The sequence below is a fragment of the Siphateles boraxobius genome, unplaced genomic scaffold (genome assembly GCF_051911475.1).
Source record: "Siphateles boraxobius isolate OS27281-9 unplaced genomic scaffold, OSU_SipBor_1 41, whole genome shotgun sequence".
Taxonomy (NCBI): Eukaryota; Metazoa; Chordata; class Actinopteri; order Cypriniformes; family Leuciscidae; genus Siphateles; species Siphateles boraxobius.
Window position 1 is genome coordinate 645001 of NW_027509042.1, and position 26322 is coordinate 671322.

A 26322-nucleotide genomic window follows, 5' to 3' on the forward strand; every position below is an offset into this window, starting at 1 on the left:
ACACAGGAAGACCATTAAAAATTACCAATCATGCACAAATTAAAACTGAAAAAAAAAATGCAAGAAAAGAAAAGATGTACGTAACGCTATCAACTCCACAGAATGATTTCAATCAATTCACTACATAAAACACTGGATTAATCCCACATTCTCATCACATTAAATGCCTATTTGGTAGTAATTTATTCATACGGTACAATAGAACTTTTCAGTTGACAGCAATAAACCAATTTCAATAGGTCAATTAATCGGCTAATATTTGTCATGTCCAATTTACAGAAGTGTTTGCATCAGTTTCAAAATCTATCGACAGATTTATCAATGCATGTTTTTTCCTTTCCATTTATGCATTTGGAAGAGGCTTTAATCCAAACTGACTACGGGCGTGTTCACACTTGTAGTTCGGTACTTTTGGTCCGGACCAAACATTTAAATGGTTGGGTTTTAGCGTTCAGTAATTTTTAACAACGAACCTAAAGATACAAAAACGGCTTTTACGACGTATATTTTTTGGACACAACTTACCGAACATCCAAAACAATGCTGTGAGCAAAATGCTGCAAGATTTGCTGACGCCCGTACTGAACCGTAATGGGCGACACTACATCACCTCCTGTTTTTTGTCCGTTCACATGTCTTTGGTTCATGTTGCGCTCATATTTCAGTCGAACCGCACCAGAGTTTGTTTGGAAGCGGACAGCTTGTTTCGGTTCGGATGACACTTATTCAAATGAACCGCACTAACAGAGCAAACGCACCAGAATTCATTTTAATTGAAGCAAACCTATCAAGTGTGAACACACCGTTACATAGCATTAAGGAACACATTTTTATCAGTTCATGCATTCCTAGGAATCGAACCTATGACCTTGGCTAGTTTTTGCTAGTGTCATGATATGCTGTTTGAGCTTGAGCTACAGATATACAATTTGCTGTCATTTAATTGTATTTTAAATAGTCTTTATACGTGTATGGCTGGCGAATTACATCATTTTTTATTTTTTATAAGATGTTCACTTACAAACAGTCATAAAATCCAAGAACATCTCGAAATTCTAAACTATTGTTTCACAGAATCTACGCTAGTGCATCACCAACCCTGAATGTGGTACAATCTTGCAGGTAGGAATATTTTGTGAAAGAAAAAGAAATAAAAATACCCTCAAAAGGTAAAATAAGTAGAGAAATGAAAACAAAGGAAAACGGGTGACTGCAGGATTGATAATAACGGGTTTTACAGTCATACCGGTCATGCTGCTGTCTCTGCTCAGGCCGGAGTGGAGTTTACAGTGAACCAGCGCAGCGTCAAACAGCCACTGGCCAAACAGGTTCAGCACGCTGTTGACCTTGGGCCGGGTCGGGGCCGGGAGCGGGCGGGGCTCGGAGCTCGTCTGGTTTGGGCTGGAGAGAGGCGATGTGGAAGACGGCTGGTGCGACACTTTGGTCTGGCCAGTCTGTGGAGTGGAGAGTAAATTAATGTCAACGTGATTTATTTTACATTTATGCATTTGGCAGATGCTTTTATCCACAGCAACTTACATTGCATTTCAAGGTACACATTTACATTCTTATCAGTTCTTGCTTTCCATGGGAATTGAACTCATGACCTTGGCATTGCAGGCGACAATGCTCTACTGTTTGAGCTACAGGAAGGCTATTTATATAGCAATATCTACCTATATATACCAGTATATATATATATATATATATATAGTAATATATACATATGTTGACCAATGTGCTGCAAAATAAAAAAATAAGACAATACAATATAATAAATAAAAAAACACAATGCAATACAACTTCCTCATTGATTATATGCCAAATCAAAAAAGATTTAGATTTAAAAACAGACAGTGATGATGCAGATCGAACGCAGCTTCTGAAAAGGCTCGGTCAACCCTGCATCTCAGCTTCGACTTCGAAATGCATAACAATCTCTGGTTGGACGACCGAAGAGACAAAACTGGACGATATTCAGTTAATTAATCCGAGAGGTAAGGAGGGGCCAAAACGTTTAAAGATTTAAACGCCAAGAATTTTAGAATTCACTCGATAACGCACAGGCAACCAAAGAACGTAAACCCGGCGTAATGTGGTGCCGTTTTAGTACCGGGATAAAGCTCACTGGCTAATCCCAAATAAAGTGAGTTACAGTAATCCAATCTAGAAGTAATAAAAGCATGAATTCTTTTCTTGACAGAATAGGTTTTACATTTACTAGTAGTCGGAGCTGAAAGCAGCATAATTTGACCACTGGTATTTATGTGTGTCAAATTTCAGCCCATTATCAAAGACAACCCCTAGATTTATAACCCAAGGCTTCACCGACAAGGATAATTTATGAGGTTGTGTTGTTATTTTGAAATCTTTTGGAATTCAATCCATTTTAATTGAATAATGTGAAGCATTTCTGAGGATAATAAACAAGAAAGAAAAATGTAGGGCAGGACTTATTTTAGTATAGGACTTTAGTTAAGAGAATATTCTAGTGATGCACGATATATCGGCAACCATATCGGTATCTTCCGATATATATATATTCTTTATTAATGTATCGTTATGAGAAAATTTGGCCGATATATTAAAGCTGATAAATAATGTATTATTTCCTACAGCTGAGACATTTCTAATGCACAGTGTTCAACATGATGGTTTTGAATTTCTTGAAATATGATTCGAATCACAAAAAAAAAAAAAGAAGAAAATATAGTAAAGTTAAGTCAAGTCACATTTATTTATATAGCGCTTTTTACAATACAGATTGTTTCAAAGCAGCTTTACAGAGATAACAGGAAAAATAATGCTTGTTTCCGGAAGAAAATAGTGTTACAGTCCAGCTTAAGTAAGTTCAGTGATGTTTCATTTTTGTTTAAAAAAAAGTTATTAATTTAGTTAATTTATATATACATAGCCGCTCTGAAGTAAACCATGATGTCATCATCCAGCTCAGTTCTTGTATAATAGTGTCAATGCAGGCAGATCTAATATTATTGTTGAATATTAAGTTAAATGTTAAATTTAATGTCCCCAACTAAGCAAGCCAAGCCAATGGCAGCAAAGGTAATCAGTAATTTTGTAATTAGTTTCTCCTAAATTATATACAAATTTGGATTTAGATTTATCGGCTGATATATCGGTTATCGGCTTTCAATAAAGAATTATCGGTTATCAGTAACTGACAATTTTCATATCGGCGCATCCCTACAATATTGAGTAATATTATTGATTCAACTGTACTGACACTATCAGATGAGAACTGAACTCAGATGATTAATGACACTATTGTCTTCTGTAAAGCTGCTTTAAAGCTGAAATTGAGTTTGTTTGATAATTGATGCATTCTGCAACATTAACACTGTTATTTTCCTGTTTATTAGCTGCTTTGAAATAATCTTTATAAAACGGTTAATTCCAATCCTTGATTCTGATTGGTCAATAGCCATGTTTTATTCACAGCTATGGACGCTTCACCCATCGGTTCAATATATCACTACACAACACCCCTAGCAACGTAAAACATATATTGATATTGATCATTGATCATAATAAAATATCTGTTTGAATGTCTGCTTTGATATTAATGGGTTTTCCCGTGACACACTAGACATTTGTCAGTTTCATCTTGCTTCTCCGTGTTCACAAGTTTCAGTCCTTTCAATATAAAAGTCCCTGTCACTCAGGGATTTTAGTGATTTTAATTCGTGAAAGTTGAATAGATGCATATTTTTTAGCTTTAATATTTGTATAGTGTGGTAACCGTTTTATAAAAGCAATAAGGTACTCGAGACTAGTGCTGTATCGTGAATAAGTCACGGCTGAAGGGGTTACATGTATTGTGTATTGCATGATGCGGTATATAAATAAAACTGATTAGATGCTCATACCGTTGAGGCTTTGCTGGTTGTCTTTGCAACAGCGGTGGGGCGGTGCCTGCGGTTGTGGGGGGGTGTTGTGTTGGTTGTTATTGAGGGCGTCGGCATACTGAGCCTATTGACAGGTGTGGGCGGAGCACTGTCCGATCGGGGACGGGAAATACCTGTGAGACAAACGAAACAGGTAGAGAAGCAAGAAAACCAAAGATTAAAACCTAATGGTTAAGTATGACACAGAAAAGAAGACCGAGAACACAAGAACACTTTAGAGATCATGTCTGGACATATATTCAGCCAAAAAGCACCTGCCAACATGCCCAATGTTTATTTAATTGCAGGACAATATCGCAGCATATCCATTTCAGCCCTAAAATATGAGAAAATGCACAAAGTTTATCTCTTTTTGGATGTCGCAATATCTGATGCTTCTTGGATTTGGCCATTTCAACGTCATCAGCAAGGCCAAACAATTCAGCTCCATGACAAAACAATCACTAAATAATAATGCAAATCAGGATACACGCTGTAGAATAGATATTTTCAGCACATTTGTTGTATAAGACTATTTTATATGTAAAATGGAACATGTATATCCATGTTGCTTCATGGTGAGTACTGATTGGGTCAGTAGTGCAAGATTCACCAACTTTAAAGGGATATTCACCCAAAATGTTTAATTCTGTCATCATTTTCTCGCCCTCATGTCGTTCTAAACCTGTATGAGTTCATTGTGGCAAGTTTTCACTTTTAAAGACGTCAAATGCCATTGGTTCTCACCAGCTAAGAAGTCAAGAGTGCCAGTGGATGACAAATTAAATGTAGTCCACTAGGATGATTTTGTCTGCTTTCATATAATGTAAAAGAGCAGTGTAAACATTCTCCTAATAAACCCAAAAAGAGACCTCAAATGGGTTTGAATTGACATGATGGCGAGTAAATGATGATCATTGTTGGGTGAATTATTCCTTTAATCCACACACACTATAATGAACTCAAACACAGATGTCCCTCGCATTACTAGCCTTCATTTCACTAATTTCTCAGTTAGTCTGAGTAAAAGAAATAAATATAATGGGTAATGATTTTGTATAATTTGATTCGTCCTTTGCAAATTATATTTGATGACAAGGTAGAAAAAAAAGGGCGATAATTTTGTATGGCAAGATCTCGTTTTAATTACAACTCGTTTAGTCATGCATATAACGCGAGAGAAACCTGTTCACAGGATTGCAATGAAATGCAACCCGCTACACATTCCAATAAAGCCATCAGATTATCACTGATGCATTTCCATACAGCATCCCAGCTCAGCAGATGATTGGCTGAAAATGCTGGTAACCCCTGCATTCAAATCTGGTTATTTGCCTAAACCCTCTGTGGTCATACTGATTGGTCAGCAAAAGCAGCAGATCTCCCTCTTTGACATATTTTTCTCCAGAAAGATCCACAGATTTAAACTGGCAGTTTATTGATTGAAATATCAGCTTTCCACTGACAGGTGACAGAGCCATTATGTATACCTCCACCTCCACCAACTCACAGGGGACTTTAAAGACCCCATATTAAAGAAAAATGAAGTTGGAGAAGGACATCGTCTGCTTTTCCCCCCCAAATATCCAATAGTCTTTAGCTTACAAATCCTTGGAAAATTGCAACTGGACTGATAGTTTAAATTAAATAAATTCTTGATGGTTGAGAAAGGATATAAAGTACACACGGGAGAACAATAATTTGCAGATGATATTCATAATGTTATTATTCATGACGTTGTCATTTAATTTACATATTAAATATGCATATCTTTGTTTTTTGGCATTATCGATTTTTTTGGATGTAGACGATCTTATACAAATACAGATAATGACTAAAAACCACAACATTCTTATTTCATGGGGTCTTTAAACACAATCTAAATCAGTTTGATTTTGTTTCTCAACATGACATAAGGAGGCAGACTGGATACCAACCAATAAGTATGCTCACATTCATTCTCTGCAAAGATTTAAGGTCCGTTCACACCAAGAGCAATAACTATAAAGATAACGATAACTATATTAGCGGAATTGTCATCTGTCGCTTTAAATGCTTGAGGTGGATTCTGATTGGCTGTGAATGTTTTTATAGTTCATCAGCTGGAAAAAAAACAATCTGAAAGTGATTCCAATGATATAGTTTCTCTGTGATGTTATTGTTTTGTAGTCTGCTATTCTTTTATATTTAGAAGGATTTTCAGAACGATATCTTTATCATCCTTAGTGTGAACGGGCCTTTACTCTTGCATGGGGGTAAAAACAAGGTAATTAATGACGTATAATTGATTTCCACAACACATAGGGATTTTTGATCTAAAAGTGCTTGCATTCGCACAAAACACCTCGCGAAATCTACAGTCCTCATCAAACTCCCTCTTGATTAGTCAGAAGCGCGTTCACAAATACCATAAGATGGGAGCCTGTCTCGTAAATTGTTCCGAGAAACAGGAACACCTGGGGGAAAAAATGGGATTACACACACAAAGAAACAGTAACCTCAAAAAGGAAGAATTGCAACATACATTATGACCATAATTTGAGAAACTCCAATGAGAAACATCGTGATTTCTGATGTGATTACAGTTACAGCCCTTCTATTGCAGCCAAACACCTCCATGAACAGAATCACAGTGTTGGGTAGTTAAACCCACTGTTAGTCACTAACTGATTGGGTTTGGACAGGTTTAGTGTACCTATAGAGGGAAGTCTGTCTCGAATAATGCTCCTAGACACTGTGACTCCTGAGGAAACATAAAACAAGACCTCTAAAGAAATGTTAGAAACTTAGAAGGACACAACATGTCAGGCCATAGTGAGCTAAAAGCGACAAACCACTGAGCATGTGTCGTGAAAATTAATCTAACTAACTATAATGACACAATGAGGTCTGGCATTTCACTCTTTGTTCATTCTTGGAACAAATTTCAATTGAATATATTCACTTAATAAATGATGCAGACAGTCTTGATTAGTGTCTGTGCGAACAAATTAACCAAATCAATCCAATGTTCTTTTCAGTTTAAGCCTGATTTTAAATGCCTGAACATACTTGAACTTATGTCAATTAAACCAGACTGTGGTTTGCTTTAAAAATAGACTTTTCCACTGAAATGTTGCATAGTCAAACATATCACACTTCAATTGTTATTCACAAGTCTAACTCCTAGTTTAGAGAACATATTTTAACATTCGAAGTCATGTTTCTGATGACTAACTGGCTAGTTTCTTTAAATATATATTCTTTTAATATATTATGTAACGTAAAAATCATAGCAATTTCATGTGATTATTGTAAATTAATTCATTTCGGATGGACTGAGAAATAAAATAAGTTGAGTAAAGTTGAATAAAGTCAGTTGTATGAGTACCAGAAGGAGGCAGAGTTTTATGACACTCGAGTGAAACAGCAACACCTAGAAATAAAAAGACACTGCGACTGAGATTCAAACAATAATCAGAAGCATCAAACCACAGAGACTAAAACAACATCTGAGATTAGAATGTAGTGCAATAAATAATGAATGGAAAGAGGCTTTGTTGTACAAACCGTTAGGGGTGAATCTTTAGTCACCTCACAATCCGATTATAATTGACTGGGAATCATAATCGGATTCTTGATCTACACTTACCGTATATGATGTGCAATGAAGCCTGTGATCTTCCTTGTATTTCGCTTCAAAACTATAAAAACTTGTAAAAAAAATCCCATGGGACACCACTATATAAAAATATAACAAAATTGCACGAACATACATTGCTTCAAATGGCATTTAAATCTACATATTAGGCTATATTAAAAGTATTACTCACATTTGATGTGAAGTTTGAGCATAAGTAGGAACACAATAATATGATGTTGTTGGAGATGATAAAACAACAAATGTACATATCGTCACAGTCGGGCGTAAACCTCGTATCTAATTAAACACTGTTGTCGAAGTTGGTATTGTGGCTTCATATAGCTATGGTCAGACACTTGCACGTCTCATTATAATATTAACATTTTATGAAAATCAAGCTCAAATTGAGTTACTAGTTTTTTGACGAGCGAATGACAGATAGAGTTTGTCTGTCACTGGAACAGCCGCACTACGTGCATCGCATTACGTTTTCATCAACGTAAAGGATATAAAGTGTATTGCAGCTTTATATGGGTGCTCAGTTTTCTTGTTGTTGAAATCTCATGATCTTATGATGCAAAAGATGAAGCGCTATGCACAAGATATTTAAAACACTATTTTTGCCTCTAGACTAGACGGTAAAGACTAAGACTATTCTCCTCTCTTCAAATACAAAAAACTCTAGCCTTTATGGACATCGTGTTTCTTGAATAAATAAACCCACATACAGAGGTAAAGGATGACTTATAACATTAATTTTATAAAACAATGACAAAATATAGAGAAGTTCAATGTTTCGGTCAAGCAGTGCAATAAATTATTATTATTTGTAGCATCTATTTTTAATTCTTTTTTGGAATTTGATAATTTTCCATGCCACACCTGACAACCAGTTGGGAAAAACTGATATACATGTTTGACGGTTTTGTGTGTTTGTGTGTAACTGGAAGCAAACACAATACGACTCTAGTGCACGCAAGTACCATCATGCAAATGCGGTAAAAAAAAGAAGAAGCTCAGAATCGATTTATAATTGCTGAAAAAAGACAATTACGATATATCAGAGAATAAAATAGTTTCTCCCACCCCTACATACCATGGTAATGAATGACCACCATATTCATTTACATGCTACTTCATTGAATATCATTATTCCATTCCATTCTTCATGAAACGTATTTGTTTGGGATAGCTTGAACATGATTGTTTGTAATTATTATTGTTTTATTGGACTTTTGAGTATGTTTTTATTTGGTATTTTATTTTCATTCATTTTTCTTTCATTAACGCATTGTTTGTATTATTGTATGTTTTATCTTGTTTCTATTCTTGTGAGGCGCTTTGAGATGCTACTTTTAAAGGCGCTATAGAAAATAAAGTTTATTATATTATTATTATCATCATGGTAATGCCAACACAGTAGCATGCATCAGAGAATAAAATAGTTTCTCCCATCCCTACATATCATGATAATGAATGACCACCATATTAATTTACAAGCTACTTCATGGAATATCATGGTAATGCCAACACAGTAGCATCCAAAAAAACAATGCATTTCATAAAAATGTTGTAGATATTCACAAATCTTACCGAGGAACGCGTCCACGAGGCAGCTGACACCCCTCATAGCTCTGAAGAAGATCTGGGGAAGCTGTTTGAGGCAGGGGTGCTGAATGACCTCGTGAGGAACGCCGTTACCCCCCAACAACTGCTCCTGAAACTTTGGGGTGGAACTCACTATGACGGGATTGCTAAGGTCCACAGGGTTACTGAAACGGGAGACAGATAATTCAACAACTTGTGTTAGTATCTATAACCAGAATGGACATGTTGACATGTCATGGCATTTAAACTTGATTCGGTTTCTGAAGCGGGAATCGGGAGAAAATCAACCTATTAAACACAGACAGTCAGTTTTACTGCAGACCTGAGCATGTGTAGAAAGCGATACCACGTCTGAGACACACAGTCGTTGTCCATCTCAGCAGGGATGAGGCTGGCGTCTTCCTCTGGCACTTTAAACGGAGGAAACGACGGGCCGTACATGAAACGCAGCAGCCTGTGTGGACAACAAAACAAATAAGTTCAAACAAATAAAAGTTTTGACATCAGTGAAAAGAATGTCTACTTTACAAACAGTACAGAATGGCGCTAGCAAATCCAAGGTCACAGAATTCAATGCATGAACCGGTAAAACATTATACCTTGAATGCAATACAAATTGCTTTGGATAAAAGTGTTTGTCGAATGCATAAACAAATAAAAAACATCCTGTGGTCGAACATATCAAAGCCACTGGTGGTTTAAAATGTGCAAAACTACATATTTTCCCAATCAAACTGTATAACAATGAAATTATTTTAACAATTCTTGTTTTTAGATATTTTAATGAATTTTCAGTATACATTGTGCAATCTCTCTCAAACTGGTATGATTAAACATATTAGTTTAATTATTCTATTGTTAACACTTTACAATAACTAATGCATTAGTTATCATGAACTAACTTGAGCAATATATTTTTACAGCGTTTAACCTTTGTTAATGTTAGGCCCTAATCGCTCCTAAACATGACGCGGAACAAAACGAAATGTGATTGGTTGATTTAAATGTCAATCAAACGTTCTCTGAGGCTATGTTTACACGGAAACGATCTGAAGAGAAAACGCAAAAGTGGAGTTGCGTTATCACTTTTTATTCTGCGTTTAGACGAGCGTTATCGGGGGGAAATCCGCGTGCATATGATGACGCAAAAGTGTGTGAAATTCGATGTAGTATGCACTCCAGGCGGCTAGGTGGCAATGTGAAGCACTGCGACACAACAACACCAATATCTGAGAATATTTTGTACAACTGCTGAAAAGACTCTTGTACGTTTATCAGAGCTGCTATGGCAACTTGAAGGTCAGACGTATGGAAATAATCCGACATATTGGGGTTATTTTCCTGTAATGGCGCATGCCTGTGACGTAAACACGTACGCGACGAGAGCCACAGTGAGCAGATTTGCGTTTTTACTGTTTAGATGGGAACGCGACAGTGGATCGTTTTTAAGATTTCCACTCTGGAGGGTGGTTTCACTTTTTTGCGTTTTTAAGCCTCCAAAACGCCGTCGCCGTGTAAACGAAAGGCACATCCGATAAAATATTTTTACGTTTTCACCCAGAATCGTTCTCGTGTAAACAGGGCCTAAAGTACCTTGCATAAAGTACCTTAAGTTTTTCCATTAAGTATGAGCCTTAAGGCATGATATCCCCTCTGCTGAGGGAATGACTTAAGGGTGTTGCATATAATCCCTTAAACGGTTCTCTTAGGTAGAGTGTTTCACAACAGCGACCCAGGTTTTGCCACCATATTTGATTGCTGCCATGGACACGTTATTTGATAATACAGATAGCGGTACGTTTCATAGAAAACAGCATAACATGGATGAGGAAAACAAAAAAGAAAAACCAAATATGAAAGAGAAGGACCAGACAAGACGAGTGTCGGTCTAAACCAATTAGACTTTAATTCATCTTTAGACACAAAAAAATACATTTTTAATATTCGCTCATCATTTCTGTCCATTTATTAAAAGACATAAAAATAATCCATGATTAATTAACACTTGCAACACCCTTAAAGGTCCCATATTGTCAAAATTGAAATTTCCAGGCTTTTTTCATGATAACAGAGGTCTAGGGTTATGAAACTACCATATAAGTTTCAAAACAGTCGATCCACAGACAAATGCACACAGCCTGCATAAATTGCCTTTTCACGAGCTGTTGTGACTTCCGTATATTTGTGATGTCAGAACTACTCAGTCACCAATGGTGGGTCACTCAGAAAACAACAGGCCAATCAGAAGAGAGGCTCTTGAATATTAAGTAGACAGGGAAAAATCGACCTGTTCTTGGCAGAGCTCCTGAGAAAGGAGCTGTAAACATATATTGAGTTGGTTTTTTGGTACTTATACCACAAATATATATTCTTAAGGACACCAAAACCTAAAATAAAACTTCAGAAAGTTGTACAATATGGGACCTACAATTAGGTTTAAGGGAAACCTAAGGGGATTCTTAAGGGAAAATTACACCTACGGTGCTTTATGCAACCGGGCCGTCTGTCTGAAGGTCTGTCTAAGCGAGACTATACAGTACCTGGAAGTGAGAGCTGCGATCACTTTACTCCACTGTTCCACCACCGGAGGGTGATGTCTCCAGTTGGCCAGCATCTCTCGGGCGGTTTTCCAGTATGGTGGCGTGGGGAAACAGCGCGTACAGGCCAGGAACCAAACCTCAAACAGCACGCCGATCAACTTCTCTGCCAGCTTCTCTGCTATACCCCCTACAGGATACAAATGTGGTGAAAATCCAGCTTTTAATGTTGTTTATATGTCTATGTGGTGTTTTTAATATGCTTTAAGACAAATCATGTGTATTTCACATTGCTGAGTATTTTCTCCTTAAAACTGCAGTGAATCAAAAACACGGTTTGAAATTGCTGGTGTTTCTGACGTCACAAACTTGGTAACCAATCAGATCAACGTGTGATCGTCAACTACTGCTGTTAGTGAGTGAGTGGAGGCGGGGATCATTTGTATATTCATAGAACTGCAAATACTTAAGGCAAGGGTGTATGGTTACATTCAAGCTATTATAAGAAAAAATGCTTAAATATGTCATTTTGGTGATCAAAGATGAGTTTTAACGGCTAAATTTATTGACTAGAAGGGGACTTTAACTTAATCAACTGTGGTTACATTATGATACTTTCAGACCACTGGGAAATACACAGAAATGAGCTGCTTGTTTTTGCTGAAATATTTCGTTAAAAAATGTGTATTGAGCTGGGAAAAAAAAAATATCCTTCCCTTGTGCTGGTAGTTTTCATATGCAAAAAAATTAACCAATCAAAACAAAAAACCTGACAATATAATATTTCATTAAACTGCTACAAAACTGCACAGTATGACCCCATTAATAAACTCTCATATAGATGTGATCTTAACAGCTAAAGTTCATTTAAAGCAAACATGATTTTTGATTGTGGAAAAGAAAGCAAATTTACACATTTCACGGGAGGTTCATTTGCAAACGACACACAAAATGCAGTTTGTTTAGATGCAAAACGTGCACCTTCTCTCATTCGTTGTTAGTAAATGTAAGTCAAGTGAACTTCATTTATACAGCACTTTGAACAATATAGATTGTTTCAAAGCAGCTTTACAGTGATATTAGGAAATTAAAGTAACAGATTGTTTTAGCTTTACAGCAGGTCTAGAATAAAGTTATTGTCCAGCTAAAGTTAGTTTTGATTGATTCACTTTTGTTGTAAAGATCATAAGTTATTAACTTAGCGGCCGCTAACACGACACCGTACTAACAAAAAAAACCTTAATGCGCTCCGGCCGCTCATTCGCACAACAACAGTGCCTGGCGACTCGAGAACGTAAACCTTGAAACAGGTTCCAAGGTGCAAGCGTTGAAAAATTTAGAAAAACGCTATCATCTCCGCGTAAACTTCAAAAACGCGAATCTGTGAAAACACTGACGGCGTGTACATGTGCATCACGTGTTTAGTCTATAGTAGGGCTGGGCGGTATATCGAGTTTGTACAATATATCGATTTGTTTTTTTAAACAATATGGAATGAGGTAATACCGTTTTACAGCAAGTTAGTTTGATACGAGCACATCTGAAAAATAGCGGAGGACGCAGTGTGACCCTGCAGTGAAAGTACATAGTAAAATTTGTCCTAAACATGACACAAGCTTATATTAAGCGCTTCAAATTAACTAGTAAGATATAGTTAACAAGTTTAAAGCAGTTTGTCAGATGCACGCACAGATACTGTTGCTGGCTGACAGATAAATACTTGCACTGTTTAATGCGTTTGAGACGTGGTGCTTTCCTCAGTGCTTAACTTACATTTCAAAGGAATATTCTCCATCTGTAAATGTTAGAAAGTCAAACAAATATGTCCATTTCACTGTCAGGAGAGGACGAGCTTCTGCAAGTGAATCTCCACTAATATTCAAGCTTCTGTTAATAAGCGCCGCCGCGCGCCAATCAGAGGAGCGCAATAGAATAGTAGCGCAATAATTATGACTAAAATATACATATTGCTAAAATATTTGTTGTTGGAGACAATAAATGTGCCATATGTGGAATTTTAAACCTACAAGTATATTTTTAAGAAAGCGACCATTATAATGGGGTAATCAAATGTAGGCTAATATAATTAGTTTGTGCTTTTGTTTTTATTTTAGCCTTTAGTCATTTTAAAAACAAAAGCATTATTTTGGTTTTTAGATTGTAATGTTACCATGTTAGATTGTATAGCCTACATTACATTCCCTATATTTTTTTCCATATCCTTCAATATCAACATTGTTTGGATATCATTGGTCAGGATGTGAAATAATTTTTTTTTTATAAATAAATACAGATTTTCTTTATCCAAATAGAAAAACGTAGAAAGTACCGAGATATATATCGTATATCGCCATTTAACAAAAAAAAAATATTTTTTTTGTAAGTTCTGGCTCAATACAGAACTTTTTTCTATTTTGGAGGGAAACAACATTGTGTTTGTCCATTGCATCATACGGACCTCCCACAGTGGGCGGGGCCAATAGCGTGTCATTGATGCGCAGCAGAAAGAGGAGAAGCACTTCCCACGTCTCTCTGGCCATGCCGGACGAGTCGCGCGCCAACTTCTGCACTGCAGACAACACTTGCTGACACAATTTAAAGTGCACCAGGCTGAAGCTCTCTGGTCTGGAAGAAAGAAACATTCATATTCAATCAAAATCATAAAACACAAACAGGAAGTGCTACAATTAATAACAGTTTCAACACCGAAATGTTCTAGTCTGAGTTGTTTTAGATGTATGCTACAGTCAAACCAAAATTTATTCAGAAACCTTCAACATTTCTCACATTATCACACATAGTTTAGAAAATGGTAATAAAATATGACAAGAACTCAGAGTTATGAACTCAGTTGATGTGTCACTGGTTTTGTCCGTCCTTCTGTTAGACTGTCTCACACATGAATTATGTTGAATATCTGTCAGCTGTTAAATTTAACTACACAATTAGATAATACCAGTTTAGCTCAACCAATCACCAAGCAATGCTTCATGTTGTTCAGTCTGTGGTGTAAAAAGGTGCATTAGCAATTAAAGAAAAAACACATCAGCAAAACATGATCTGCTCAAAGCGTCGGAATCATTTTTGGTCCCAAATTTTTATACACTTTACTGGTCACAGTTTACTTTATTTTGCTCTACTCACTTACATAAATGAACTATAGTGTCCTGCACCCACTAGTAGTCAGATTAATTTTTGGTTTGACTGTATGTATACTGTAAATACTGTGTACATCATGGGCAATAAAACTCATAGTCCAAACACACCTGGGCAGGAAAAGGTTGTGTAAGTGTTTCAGGATGGTTTGGACGTAGAGGTTGGGCTCTTTAATGATGGGCTGTGGTATCGAGTCTCTCGGAGACACTAGGGCCATTATCCAGTCAGTGTAGACGTCCACACACAACTTCACCGTTTCTCCATCCAGGGGGAGCGTCAGGCCGTAACACAGCACCTCCATGGTCCATTTCACCTGAGGAGGACAAGGACAGCATTAGATGGATAAATAAGCCACTAAACCGGTTTGAGATGGATCAACAATCCTTGAGTTTGAGAGGGAAAAGTTTGAAGCATGTTTTTGAGAAAAAAAAACATAGACTGTAAAAAAGAAAATATGGACGTAGTGTCCGTGACGATGTTTCTGAAGAGCATTTTTCTGAAGAAACCCAAAGTGGGCGGAGCCGGCTGTCGCCATCTTGTTAGCGCTTCAATCCCGGATAAACGAAAATGGGCAAAGAGGCGAATTAGCTGAGGTGACGTGACGCTAACAGACAAACAGCTAGTAGTGACAGCAGCGGCAATCCACTTGTCATTCACGTGGCCACGCCCTTAATTATGCAGAACATTAAGGCTTAATATAATTTAAACGGATGAGTTATAAAAAAAATTCACCTCCCTTACAGTCGTCATGAAGGGCAAAATTAGCTATATAGACCAAAACCACTTTTTGTACCGGCTGTAAAAAAAAACATTTTCTAATGTAAAGTTGGGCATTTTAACATGGGGGTTTATGGGATTGACTCTCTTTTGCAGCCAGTCTCTAGTGGCCAGTCAGTGAATTGCAGTTTAAGTCTCTTCAGTGTTGGATTCAAGAGAGAGACGGGAAGGTCGCCGCTGGGTAAAAACACACTGATGGATAAGAGGTCAGGGAAAAAATCTGAGACAGAGAGGGAATTGGCAGGATATCCTCTCCTCTTATCACAGTACACAGAAGCCTACAGGAACAATGCAATGGAAGTCGATGAGGACACACACACGTTTGTAACTAGCACTGAATGACACCCACCCAGATGCACAAACAACAGAGAGAACTAAAAACCCACTTAAACGTTTGCACTAATAACATCATCTTCCATTTTAGGTCAATAAGTAACTTGAGCAGTGTTTTGTTTCTAACCAAATTATGCAAATGAGCAACTGAGGAAACAACCCAGCACTGTTCTTCAGCTTCCTAATAAACACTAACTTTATTAGGAACTGCAACATAGAGCTCATACAGTCAATTTGTACGCCAATCTGGAGGGCTAATTCACAATGAGTTAAAGGATATATATATATATATATATATATATATATATATTAAAAATAAAATCAGTGGTTAACATTACATAAAGAGATGTTTTGAAGTTGTTAAATAAGGACCACAACTTCCACAAGGATATGAGTTTACATGCTCGATGAATTGGGCCTTATATAACAACCTTTAAAGAACAGCAGCTTTAAATTTCACTTTGAAGTCTGATGGTGAATCATTTTTGATTTAGAACAAAATGTAAAAATCTGTTCAGTAATGTTCACCTTAATTTACGTATAAGTCGGATTCTGTTAAAATGTAATTCTGAGTTAAGGGCGGATGTGCAATTCATATCGAAGATACAAAACGTCTACTAAAGAAAACATTTATGACCTGCATGAAAAATGATCATCTCAAAGGTTTTTTTCTTGTGGAATATTCCTCAATCAATGATAATGCAAAGTGCTTACATAAAATATTTAAAAAATAAGAAATGTAAGAGAAAAAAAAGGTAAAAAAGCATTAAAAAAAGATAAACTATTACGAAATGAGATTAGATATACATTAGATAGCCTAAAAGGACATGAAAGGTAAAAAAATGCAAACCAGTTGCATCATCAAAAAAGAAATATTTATTTATTTATTATATAAACATGCTCAATTATCCTGTCATTGGCAGGTGTGTTAAAAAGTGAACCATATCAAATATAAAAGACAAACTGCACATGAACTGCTCTAAGGAAAACCTTTTCCACCCACAAACCTCAGCAGAAGTTAATCGTTAACAGGTTGTACGTCTGAATTAATTCAAACATGCCACCCAGTAAGTCAACCTTGAATTCTTCCTGCCACAGCCTCGGGTTTGAATTCAAGACTCTTTACAGATGTGAGATGTTAACACACACACACACACACACACACACACACACACACACACACACACACACACACACACACACACACACACACACACACACACACACACACACACACACACACACACACACACACACACACACACACACATTAGCTAGACCTCCAAAGGAGTAATGGTTTTTATACTGTATATTCTGTCCCCTTACACTAACCCTACCCATAAACCTACCCATCTCATACACACACACAAACACTAACCCTACCCATACACCTACCCATCTCATACACACACACACACACACACACACACACACACACACACACACACACACACACACACACACACACACACACACACACACACACACACACACACACACACTAACCCTACCCATAAACCTACCCATCTCATACACACACACACACACAAATACTAACCCTACCCATACACCTACCCATCTCATACACACACACACACACACACACACACACACACACACACACACACACACACACACACACACACACACACACACACACACACACACACACACACACACACTTTAGCTAGACCTCCAAAGGAGTAATGGTTTTTATACTGTATATTCTGTCCCCTTACACTAACCCTACCCATAAACCTACCCATCTCATACACACACACAAACACTAACCCTACCCATACACCTACCCATCTCATATACACACACACACACACACACACACACACACACACACACACACACAAACACTAACCCTACCCATACACCTACCCATCTCATACATACACACACACACACACACACACACACACACACACACACCAACACTAACCCTACCCATAAACCTACCCATCTCATACACACACAAATACTAACCCTACCCATACACCTACCCATCTCATACACACACACACACACACACACACACACACACTAACCCTACCCCGAAACCTACCCATCTCATACACCCCCCCCCCCCCCCGAAACCTACCCATCAAACACACACACACACCCGACCTCTAAACCTACCATCACACAGAACTTTCTGAAGTTTTACATTTTCAAAAAAAAAAAATTTTTTATGTTTATTAATCAATTTTCCTTGTAAGGACCAGTAAAAAGTCCTCACAAAGTACTAGGGAATCTCAAGTTTTACTATCCTTACTGTCCTCACAAGCACAACATGTACACACACACACACACACACACACACTTCTTACCTCCTTGTCAGTCTTGAGGAGGCACTCAGCCGGCGCTCCCCCGAGGCTGTTTCCCAGGGGTCGCACCACAGCGTTTGCCACGTCCCGACCCACGCCGGCTGGGTACGTGTGTAACACACTCAGGTGACCCTGGTCACTCTGGACCACCAGGTGTAAAGATCGCCACTCAGAGTACATGACCACGACTTCTTCTGGATCTCACTGCGACCTGAGGAGAGATGCACACCAGACGCATGTTTACAGGTTTGAAGGTTGAGAGATTATTTAGTTTATATATATACATATATATATATATACATATACATACATACATACATACATACATATACAGGTGAAACTCGAAAAATGTGAATATCGTGCAACAGTTCATTTATTTCTGTAATTCTTCAAATTAAAAGGTGAAACTAATATATTTAATATATAGCTATATACATATGCATGATTATACTTTTCAGAGGTTTTTCTGTATTTAAAATCATTTTTTTTAATGATTTCATGTAATATTCAAATTTTTTGAGATTTTTAATTTTGGTTTTTCATAAGCTGTAAACCATAATCATCAAAATTATAACTTTTGCACGATATTCTAATTTTTCGAGTTTCGCCTGTGTGTGTGTATATATCGAACTATATATATATATATATATATATATATATATATATATATATATATATATATATATACACACACACGCGTATATATATGTATAAAAAAAAGTCAATAATAATGATATACAAGTAAATAAATAAACAAGCAAAAATTTAACACAAATTAACAGTTTAACAAAAGTATCTTAAATAATCTTTAGCAGTGTATCTATCAGTTGACTAAAATTAAAACTTAAACGTAAACTTATTTCAGCAACATTTTCATATCAATTGTACTAAAATAACTAAATTGTATCGCAGTAGTATCACAACAATATTAAAATCACACACACACACACACACACACACACACACACACACACACACACACACACACACACACACACACACACACACACACACACACACACACACACACACACACACACACATCTCATTACTGTGATATAAACTAGTGTTGGTCATACCACCCGTTCTGTTTCATAACAAGTTTCCTCTTATCAAACACCGGGTCTGTTTTCACATACAGAAGTGATGGCAAACTATGCAGGACGCTGTTTTGACAACAACACAGAATGAGCCGCGTCGATCACCTGATCCAGTAATCTGACACGGGAACTGTGACTGAACTTTCAGCCAGTTAGTTTGATCTCACTGAACAGAAGACTAGTGAACATGAATCTAAGAAACTACGGAAATGAGCTCTGATATGATCCAGACACTGCCCATGAGTCTCGTTTTCTTCACTGATCTAGACAAGCGGTCTGCTAATATTAGAATAAAAACTTTAAACATGGAGTGGCGCCAAATCTCAAAGCCTCAGGAATAACACTGCTCATCTTGTGTAGATTAAAGACTAATATATATATATATATATACACACAACACAAGAGAAGTTTACCAATGCATATTCATTACATGACATTTCTCTTGACTAAATCATTACAGCATTATACATGTGTTATATATATATATATACACAGGTGAAACTCGAAAAATTTGAATACCTTTTTTCTTTCAGTCTTTTACTACGGCGTCGATTTACACAGTTTTTTAACATTATATGTGCTCAATATATAACTATATACATATGCATGATCATACTTTTCAGAGGGCCGACATTTCTGTATTTAAAAATATTTTTTTTATTGATTTCATGTAATATTCTAATTTTCTGAGATTTTGAATTTGGGTTTTTCATAAGCTGTAAGCCATAATCATCAAAATTATAACTTTTGCACGATATTCTAATTATTCGAGTTTCACCTGTATATATCACCAAATACCAAGTGAATACTAAACTGAGCTCTCGTTTCTCATCTTCTTGCACTTGAGTGGACAAATTCACACAAAATGATGGGAAAAAACCCCAGCAAGTATCCTAGTAAATATAGTATGCCTTAAGTGAACGTAAACAGTTGAGAAAGTAAACGTGTATCAGTATATTAGATCCACGCATTCGCTCTTAAAGTGACAGCAGCCTAATATTCCTGCTGATGTCTGTTTTTAATGTTAATCAAACAAACAACAAAAAAGAAAGAAAAAACACTGGTTTTGGCTAAATAACTTTTGTAACTTACAATAAGGATTAATTAATAAGGATGTTTATACAACAAAGAACATTCTGTGTTATTTTATATTTGATTACTTTATTAAATTCCAGTACCTGAAAACTACTGTCAGACCTACCTGAAAAGCACTGTTTATTTCATTTGTATCTTTGTATATTATATTAATTTGTGCTTTGGCTTGTATTTTACTGCTTACTGTTTACTTCAATGTTTTAAATGTATATTAGTACAGTGGTATACTGTAGTTTTGGTATCGAAAGTTGAAATAGAATGAATGTGAATTTTCACTGGTATCTAAAATGTTGGTGTCATTAATGGCTGTTTTTGCAAAACCAGTTTCATGGCCGGTAAAAAATATTTATTTAAATTTATTTTTTATTTATATCTTAAAATGTTCTGAAGTCACCGGCCATTGGCAGGTGTGGCAAACAGTTAGTTTAAGGCCCTATGTGTATCACATACACACTGGCAGACAGTGATTATAACGGTTATACCATGGTATTTTGATATCAATACAATTGACTTTAAATGGCACTGTATAACACAGAAGAATGCCATGGTTCATGACTAAAAACAAGGTGGAGTTTTTTTAGTATTATTAAAAGGAACTATGGCAGTCCAATGTTTTTGTGCTGTTTGATTCATATAAATTACCATGATGGCACGTCAAAATAATGTTTGGATAAAAAATGTATGTACCAAGTATTTACATGTTAAAGAATACCATGATATCTACTTTTTAGCGCATTTGTTGTTATACAAACAATCTCTGAATGAAACTTCCCTAAAATCATGAGATGTTTTATTCAACTTCCGTAGCCGATGTGTTTGTTAGCCTCTGTGTTAACCGAACGGTTACGAGTCAGTGAAGCTTTAAATCTCAACACAAACTTCCAAATTCATATTTATATATTCATTTTACGCTATTAGATAATTTTAAATGGAAATAACACTCATTAAATCAAAGAGTTTGAAACGCTACAGTCTATTAGCAGCTCGAGAGCTAAGCTAACAGACTGATTTCCAATGGTGCCTGGGATTAAAACCACGAATTCATCACTAAACAGATGAGCAAAAAAACAAACAAAACAGAATTACCTACCCAGCTCTTAAATAAACCAGACAACACATACAATATTCTCTAGTCTTTGACGTTTTGTCCAGCTTTGTCGCGAATCAATCTGATACATGTTTGTTTGACAGGCTGATTCCAGTCTCACGAGCGCTTCAAAACAAACAAATGACAGCCGTCAATCATCGGTCACTGCTGATCATCCATTCATCAAAGACATTAACCTTTAAACCCAATATAGTATTGAATAGCTTTGTATATACAGAAGCAGGCCGCACTGCGGGACTGTGGCGGTGTCTTAAAATCTACTAAGCTTGCTAACTATGCAGCGCACTTGGTTTCGAGACAAAGCTAACGTTAGCTGCTACTTGAATGCTGCTAAGTAAGTTATGTAGCTAACAATTTTCCGTGTCTACTTTGCCTCAGAATACTGGCTAAGCAGGCAGCACACTTGGATTTGATACTAGAGTGCTCAAACATGCCGTCTATGTAGGCAGCTCACTAGATTTTGAGAACGGCCCATGTGACAGTTGTCCGGAGCGGACACACAAACACAACACAGATATAGGAATATACAGCGTTACCTGATTCAGTTCACATATCAAAGCAGTCGCTCCTTCTGGTGATTTAGCCGGGGAAACGGGTTTGATCGAGCATGTTTGTCGGTAGATCCGATGAGATCAGATCCGCTCCTCCATCACGGGCGGCGGGGCTTTGGCTGGCTTGCAGTGGTTGATGTGTGTGAGCGGCGATGACCGATTCGCGAACGAATTGTTCGTTTGAACCGGTTCTTTCCAATGATTCAATCGCACAGATTCGCATCACTCGGCGTTAGCCAAACCCAGAGGCGTTTTGAAAATCATATTTATATGATAGATATTTAACGGCTCTGTCCAACCCTACACGCCAGCCCGTACGATGGATATTGAAAACATAAACAGCGCCACAACATTTTCACACAATTGTTTGTCAGGTAAGAAACACAATCATGGTCTTAATCACAGCGCCAATATCAAAATTATCAAAATAAATCACATCACTAAATACAGTAACAAACGGCCTAGTTTATATTTCGTCTTTTTTTCACAGACTGTGATGTTTACTTTTAATGGTCATCAGCATCGTAAATCCTGCAAAGTTTTTTATATTTTAACTTTTTTTTTAAATGTAGCCAACATTTATAACATTAATGCATCCAATGACAAAAAAAAAAAAAACTAAAACAAAAACTTGGGTGTTTTCGTTTTACAGCCACTATTTTTCAAATTTGGAGAACTTATATGTTGAAGTTTTATTTTTTCATTTAAAAAAAACATATGTACATTTATAACACATAGGCCTATACTTTGTATAATATTACCTTTGCATCAAATGCCAAGAAGAACTAAAACACTGCTAGTGATGAAAAAGTGGACATATTTCTCTCTTCTGTTCTGACTGCCGTTATCAATCTCTCTCTATTTGTTTTCTCTTTTTGAAAGTTGTGAAAACACTATTGTGGAGTTTTTCTTGTGCTATTTGAGCAAGGGAACAAAAAATATATATGTAACCTAGTCTCATTCACACAAGAAGTTTACCCAACAATGACGACTTCCGCTTCTGAGAAACAAGTTACACAAAAAAAGTACAGAGGTGGTACCAGTGACGGCGTCAGACAGTAATAATATGATTTTGATTATTACACTTAAAGATTAGCATGTTCATGAGATGGCATAAATGGTAATAATTTGGCATGTTATGCCTAACAAAGCAGGTAGGGCTCAACCTGTGTAGAGCACATGCCCTTTTTGCTCATAGCCTACACTCGAAGTGCCCTTTTTTTTTTTGGTGGTGGTGGTGTTTTTTTTCTTCTTCAATAAATCAATGCTATTGGTCACCCTTTACGTCTGTCTGTCTGTCTGTTTTAACAATATTTAGCCAATAAAAGTTCTTAAAAAGAGCTTGTTGGAATCTTGTTCGATCCTCAAACTGTCAGTAAACCTGATAACTCCGCCCCTCTATCGTGACTGAATGAACTGAAGCTCCGCCTCCGCAGCCGCACAGCAGACAGCAGCTGAACGAAGTTTTCCAAGGGTAAATAAAGATCGTGTTGTTTGAATAAGTACTAAACACTTTGTCTATAAAAGCTCATATTTTATTTATTTGATGTCTGACTGAGACATGTGGGGCCTGAGAGAGAGGTCTAGGCTAGAATTTGCCATCTAGTCATAGCCAATACATAGATAGCCTACACTTAAATAGCCTGTGCATACAGTAGCATTTCATGTTTTATAAAATGCGATTTTGGCCAAATGTATTTTACAACAGGAAAAACTGAGCGCCTATATAGCTACAACAAACTTAACCCGTTGATGAAAATAATGTGATGCCGCCGGCGCCGTTTTAATGACGGACATAATGCACATTTGCATTTGCGTAACTGTATTTGAGTTTGAGGTAATATATGTATATGTATATATGTAATATAACTAGGTATTATATTTGTAAGAAATTTATTAACATTTCATCTTGTTATGGTAATAATATTAAATTATGGTTAAATCAAGGCTGTTGATATGCACGTATTCGCTATATTTTTTTTAATCTATGGTATTCTATACTCTCCGCTCGTCCTCACATGTATAAATGTAGTAAAACATGGTTTTACTACAGTAATGTTGTAGTAGTAACAAAAAAAAAAAACATTACAGAAGATCACTGTGAAATCTTTATATTTTATCATGCAGAATGTAATTCATGGTTTAATTCATTCCAATGCTTAATTTATTTGATCCAAAATACAGCAAAAACAGTAATATTGTGAAATTTTTTTACAATCTAAATTAACTGTTTTCTATTTAAATATTTTTAAAAAGTAATTTATATCTGTGATCAAAGCTGAATTTTCAGCATCATTACTCAAGTTCAGTACTCTTCAGTGTCACGTGATCCTTCGGAAATGCTTTCACTGCAACTGTACTTTTCACGCTATTTTATTTATTTATTTTCATTGCTGGCTTATTTTAGGGAAAGTGTAGTGAACAAGCGACCTTCAAGAGACCAACATTCCTGGTCCTCCACAGTGTTTGCCAGGTAGGCGGATACATGTCGAATGTGCTATAGTTGTATGGCTACCATTGTATGGCTATAGTTTCTTATAATCTGGAATTGAGTTGGACATAATTATTTAAATTATATTTCAAAATAGTTTCTCAAAAATACTTGACACATGTTTATATATAAAAAAACACATGATTATTCGTAAATACTGTAAAAAATCAACTCAAAATAATGTATGTTTGAGTTTAGAACATTGATTTTAATTTAAGTTTTGAAATGGTATACATTTAATGTGAGCGATAACTTGGTGAATCGTTTGTATTAGGACGGTTCATTAAAACGAAGCATCCTAATGAATCGATTCGTTCAAATGAATCATCCGACTTCGCTATGCTCCTCCTCCAGGTGTGCAAAAAACTTCTGAGAAACGGAAAAAACATATATCAAGAGAAATATATTTAGGCCAAGTGTTGAATGGCACGCAGTTGCAAAGGATAAAATGTTTTGGGATTGTTTGATGTATTTGAGTCGCTGTTGTCTATTATGAGTAATGTTGAAAATAGCGCCATCGTTTGGAAGAGAACATCAAACTCATTGTCTTTCAGCTTCGAGTCCGAGCACGTTTTGACAGACCAAAGAAAATGACATGCATGCTATAATAATGACTTTTCATTCTCAATTCAAATCAAATCTTTTCTTGCAAAGCCAATCTGTGAATATGCAACACAATAAAATTGGGTTAGGCTATTAACGGCTTCATCTATTGAAAGAAGTTATTTAGTAGCTCTAACAAACCAGTTGCATAAACAACTGACAACTTACGTTTTGATATCAAATTAGACCAATCTAATCTAAGTTTTTATGTAACTTCACTTTAAAAAGTCATGAACAGTCTTAAAGAAAAGAATCTTAGCAGTTTATGCAACCCGCCAATGTTAAATATAATTGTGTCAACGTAACATTTAAATTATTATTAACTGCAGTTGTCACTGTAAAATCATAATAAATGAAACATTCATTGTGAATTATGTTTATTTAGTTTCTTAGTTATTTATTTTTTATGACAAAAGTGGTTACATTTTATTGTTGCTACAATTTCTGCAACTATTTTTTGTCAGACATTAGTAACCATGTAAGATTTTGTAGGCAGTTACAGTACTTTAGTGAAAATTGTTCTCAAACCCCTCTTTCGTGGCCTCAGTGAACCTCGTCAGCGTGATTCAGCATTCGTAAAAAGGGCCTTTTAGATGTCGGAATCGTTGCAACACTTAATATAGTAACCCGAACAGACAGTTGATATCAATTATTCAAGAGGAGAGTATTTACTACATCAGGAAAGTGCACATCTGTCTGTTGTTTAACCACCGAAACTAATCCTGAAAAGATTGTCTGTCTGTTTTCTGGTTTATATAAAGTATATATATATTATATATATATACGTATATATACACTGTAAAAAATGATTTTTTGGTAAGGTAAATACTTCTTAAAAAACAAACAATGTAATTTACAAGAAAAAGTTAGTTCAGGCAAGAATAAAAAAAAAATAAGTAAATTCCATATCAGTACTTAAGTTAAGCGAGTAGAAATGAAAGCGGAAATATCAACTCAATAAAATTAAGTAAAAATTACTCAACTTTTCTGACACTGGGGTTCCCATCATGCACTGGACCTTGAATACTTAATGAGGTTCATTTTTCACTGGTTTCCAGCAGTATTTACACTGTTTTATCATTGCTTTTGTTGTCAGGATT

The 26322-nt window shown here is 36.2% G+C and overlaps 1 protein-coding gene across 4 annotated transcripts in view; it reads right to left on the bottom strand.

The window, feature by feature from the left end:
- ralgapb (Ral GTPase activating protein non-catalytic subunit beta) overlaps positions 1 to 22282 on the bottom strand; it is a 55275-nt gene extending 32993 nt beyond the window's left edge. For 3 of the 4 annotated variants that reach the window (XM_077197653.1, XM_077197652.1, XM_077197650.1), the window contains exons 1-9: positions 22114 to 22276; positions 18278 to 18485; positions 14939 to 15141; positions 14131 to 14297; positions 11676 to 11862; positions 9458 to 9589; positions 9121 to 9299; positions 3888 to 4039; positions 1247 to 1454 (exon numbers count right to left, since the gene is read on the bottom strand). In XM_077197653.1, the coding sequence (XP_077053768.1) occupies positions 1247 to 1454; positions 3888 to 4039; positions 9121 to 9299; positions 9458 to 9589; positions 11676 to 11862; positions 14131 to 14297; positions 14939 to 15141; positions 18278 to 18454 (1405 nt within the window). In that variant the 5' untranslated portion in view covers positions 18455 to 18485; positions 22114 to 22276. Of the gene's footprint in view, positions 1 to 1246; positions 1455 to 3887; positions 4040 to 9120; positions 9300 to 9457; positions 9590 to 11675; positions 11863 to 14130; positions 14298 to 14938; positions 15142 to 18277; positions 18486 to 22113 lie in introns of all 4 variants that reach the window. The other variant, XM_077197651.1, reaches the window with a different exon arrangement.
- Positions 22283 to 26322: the final 4040 nt, after the last annotated feature.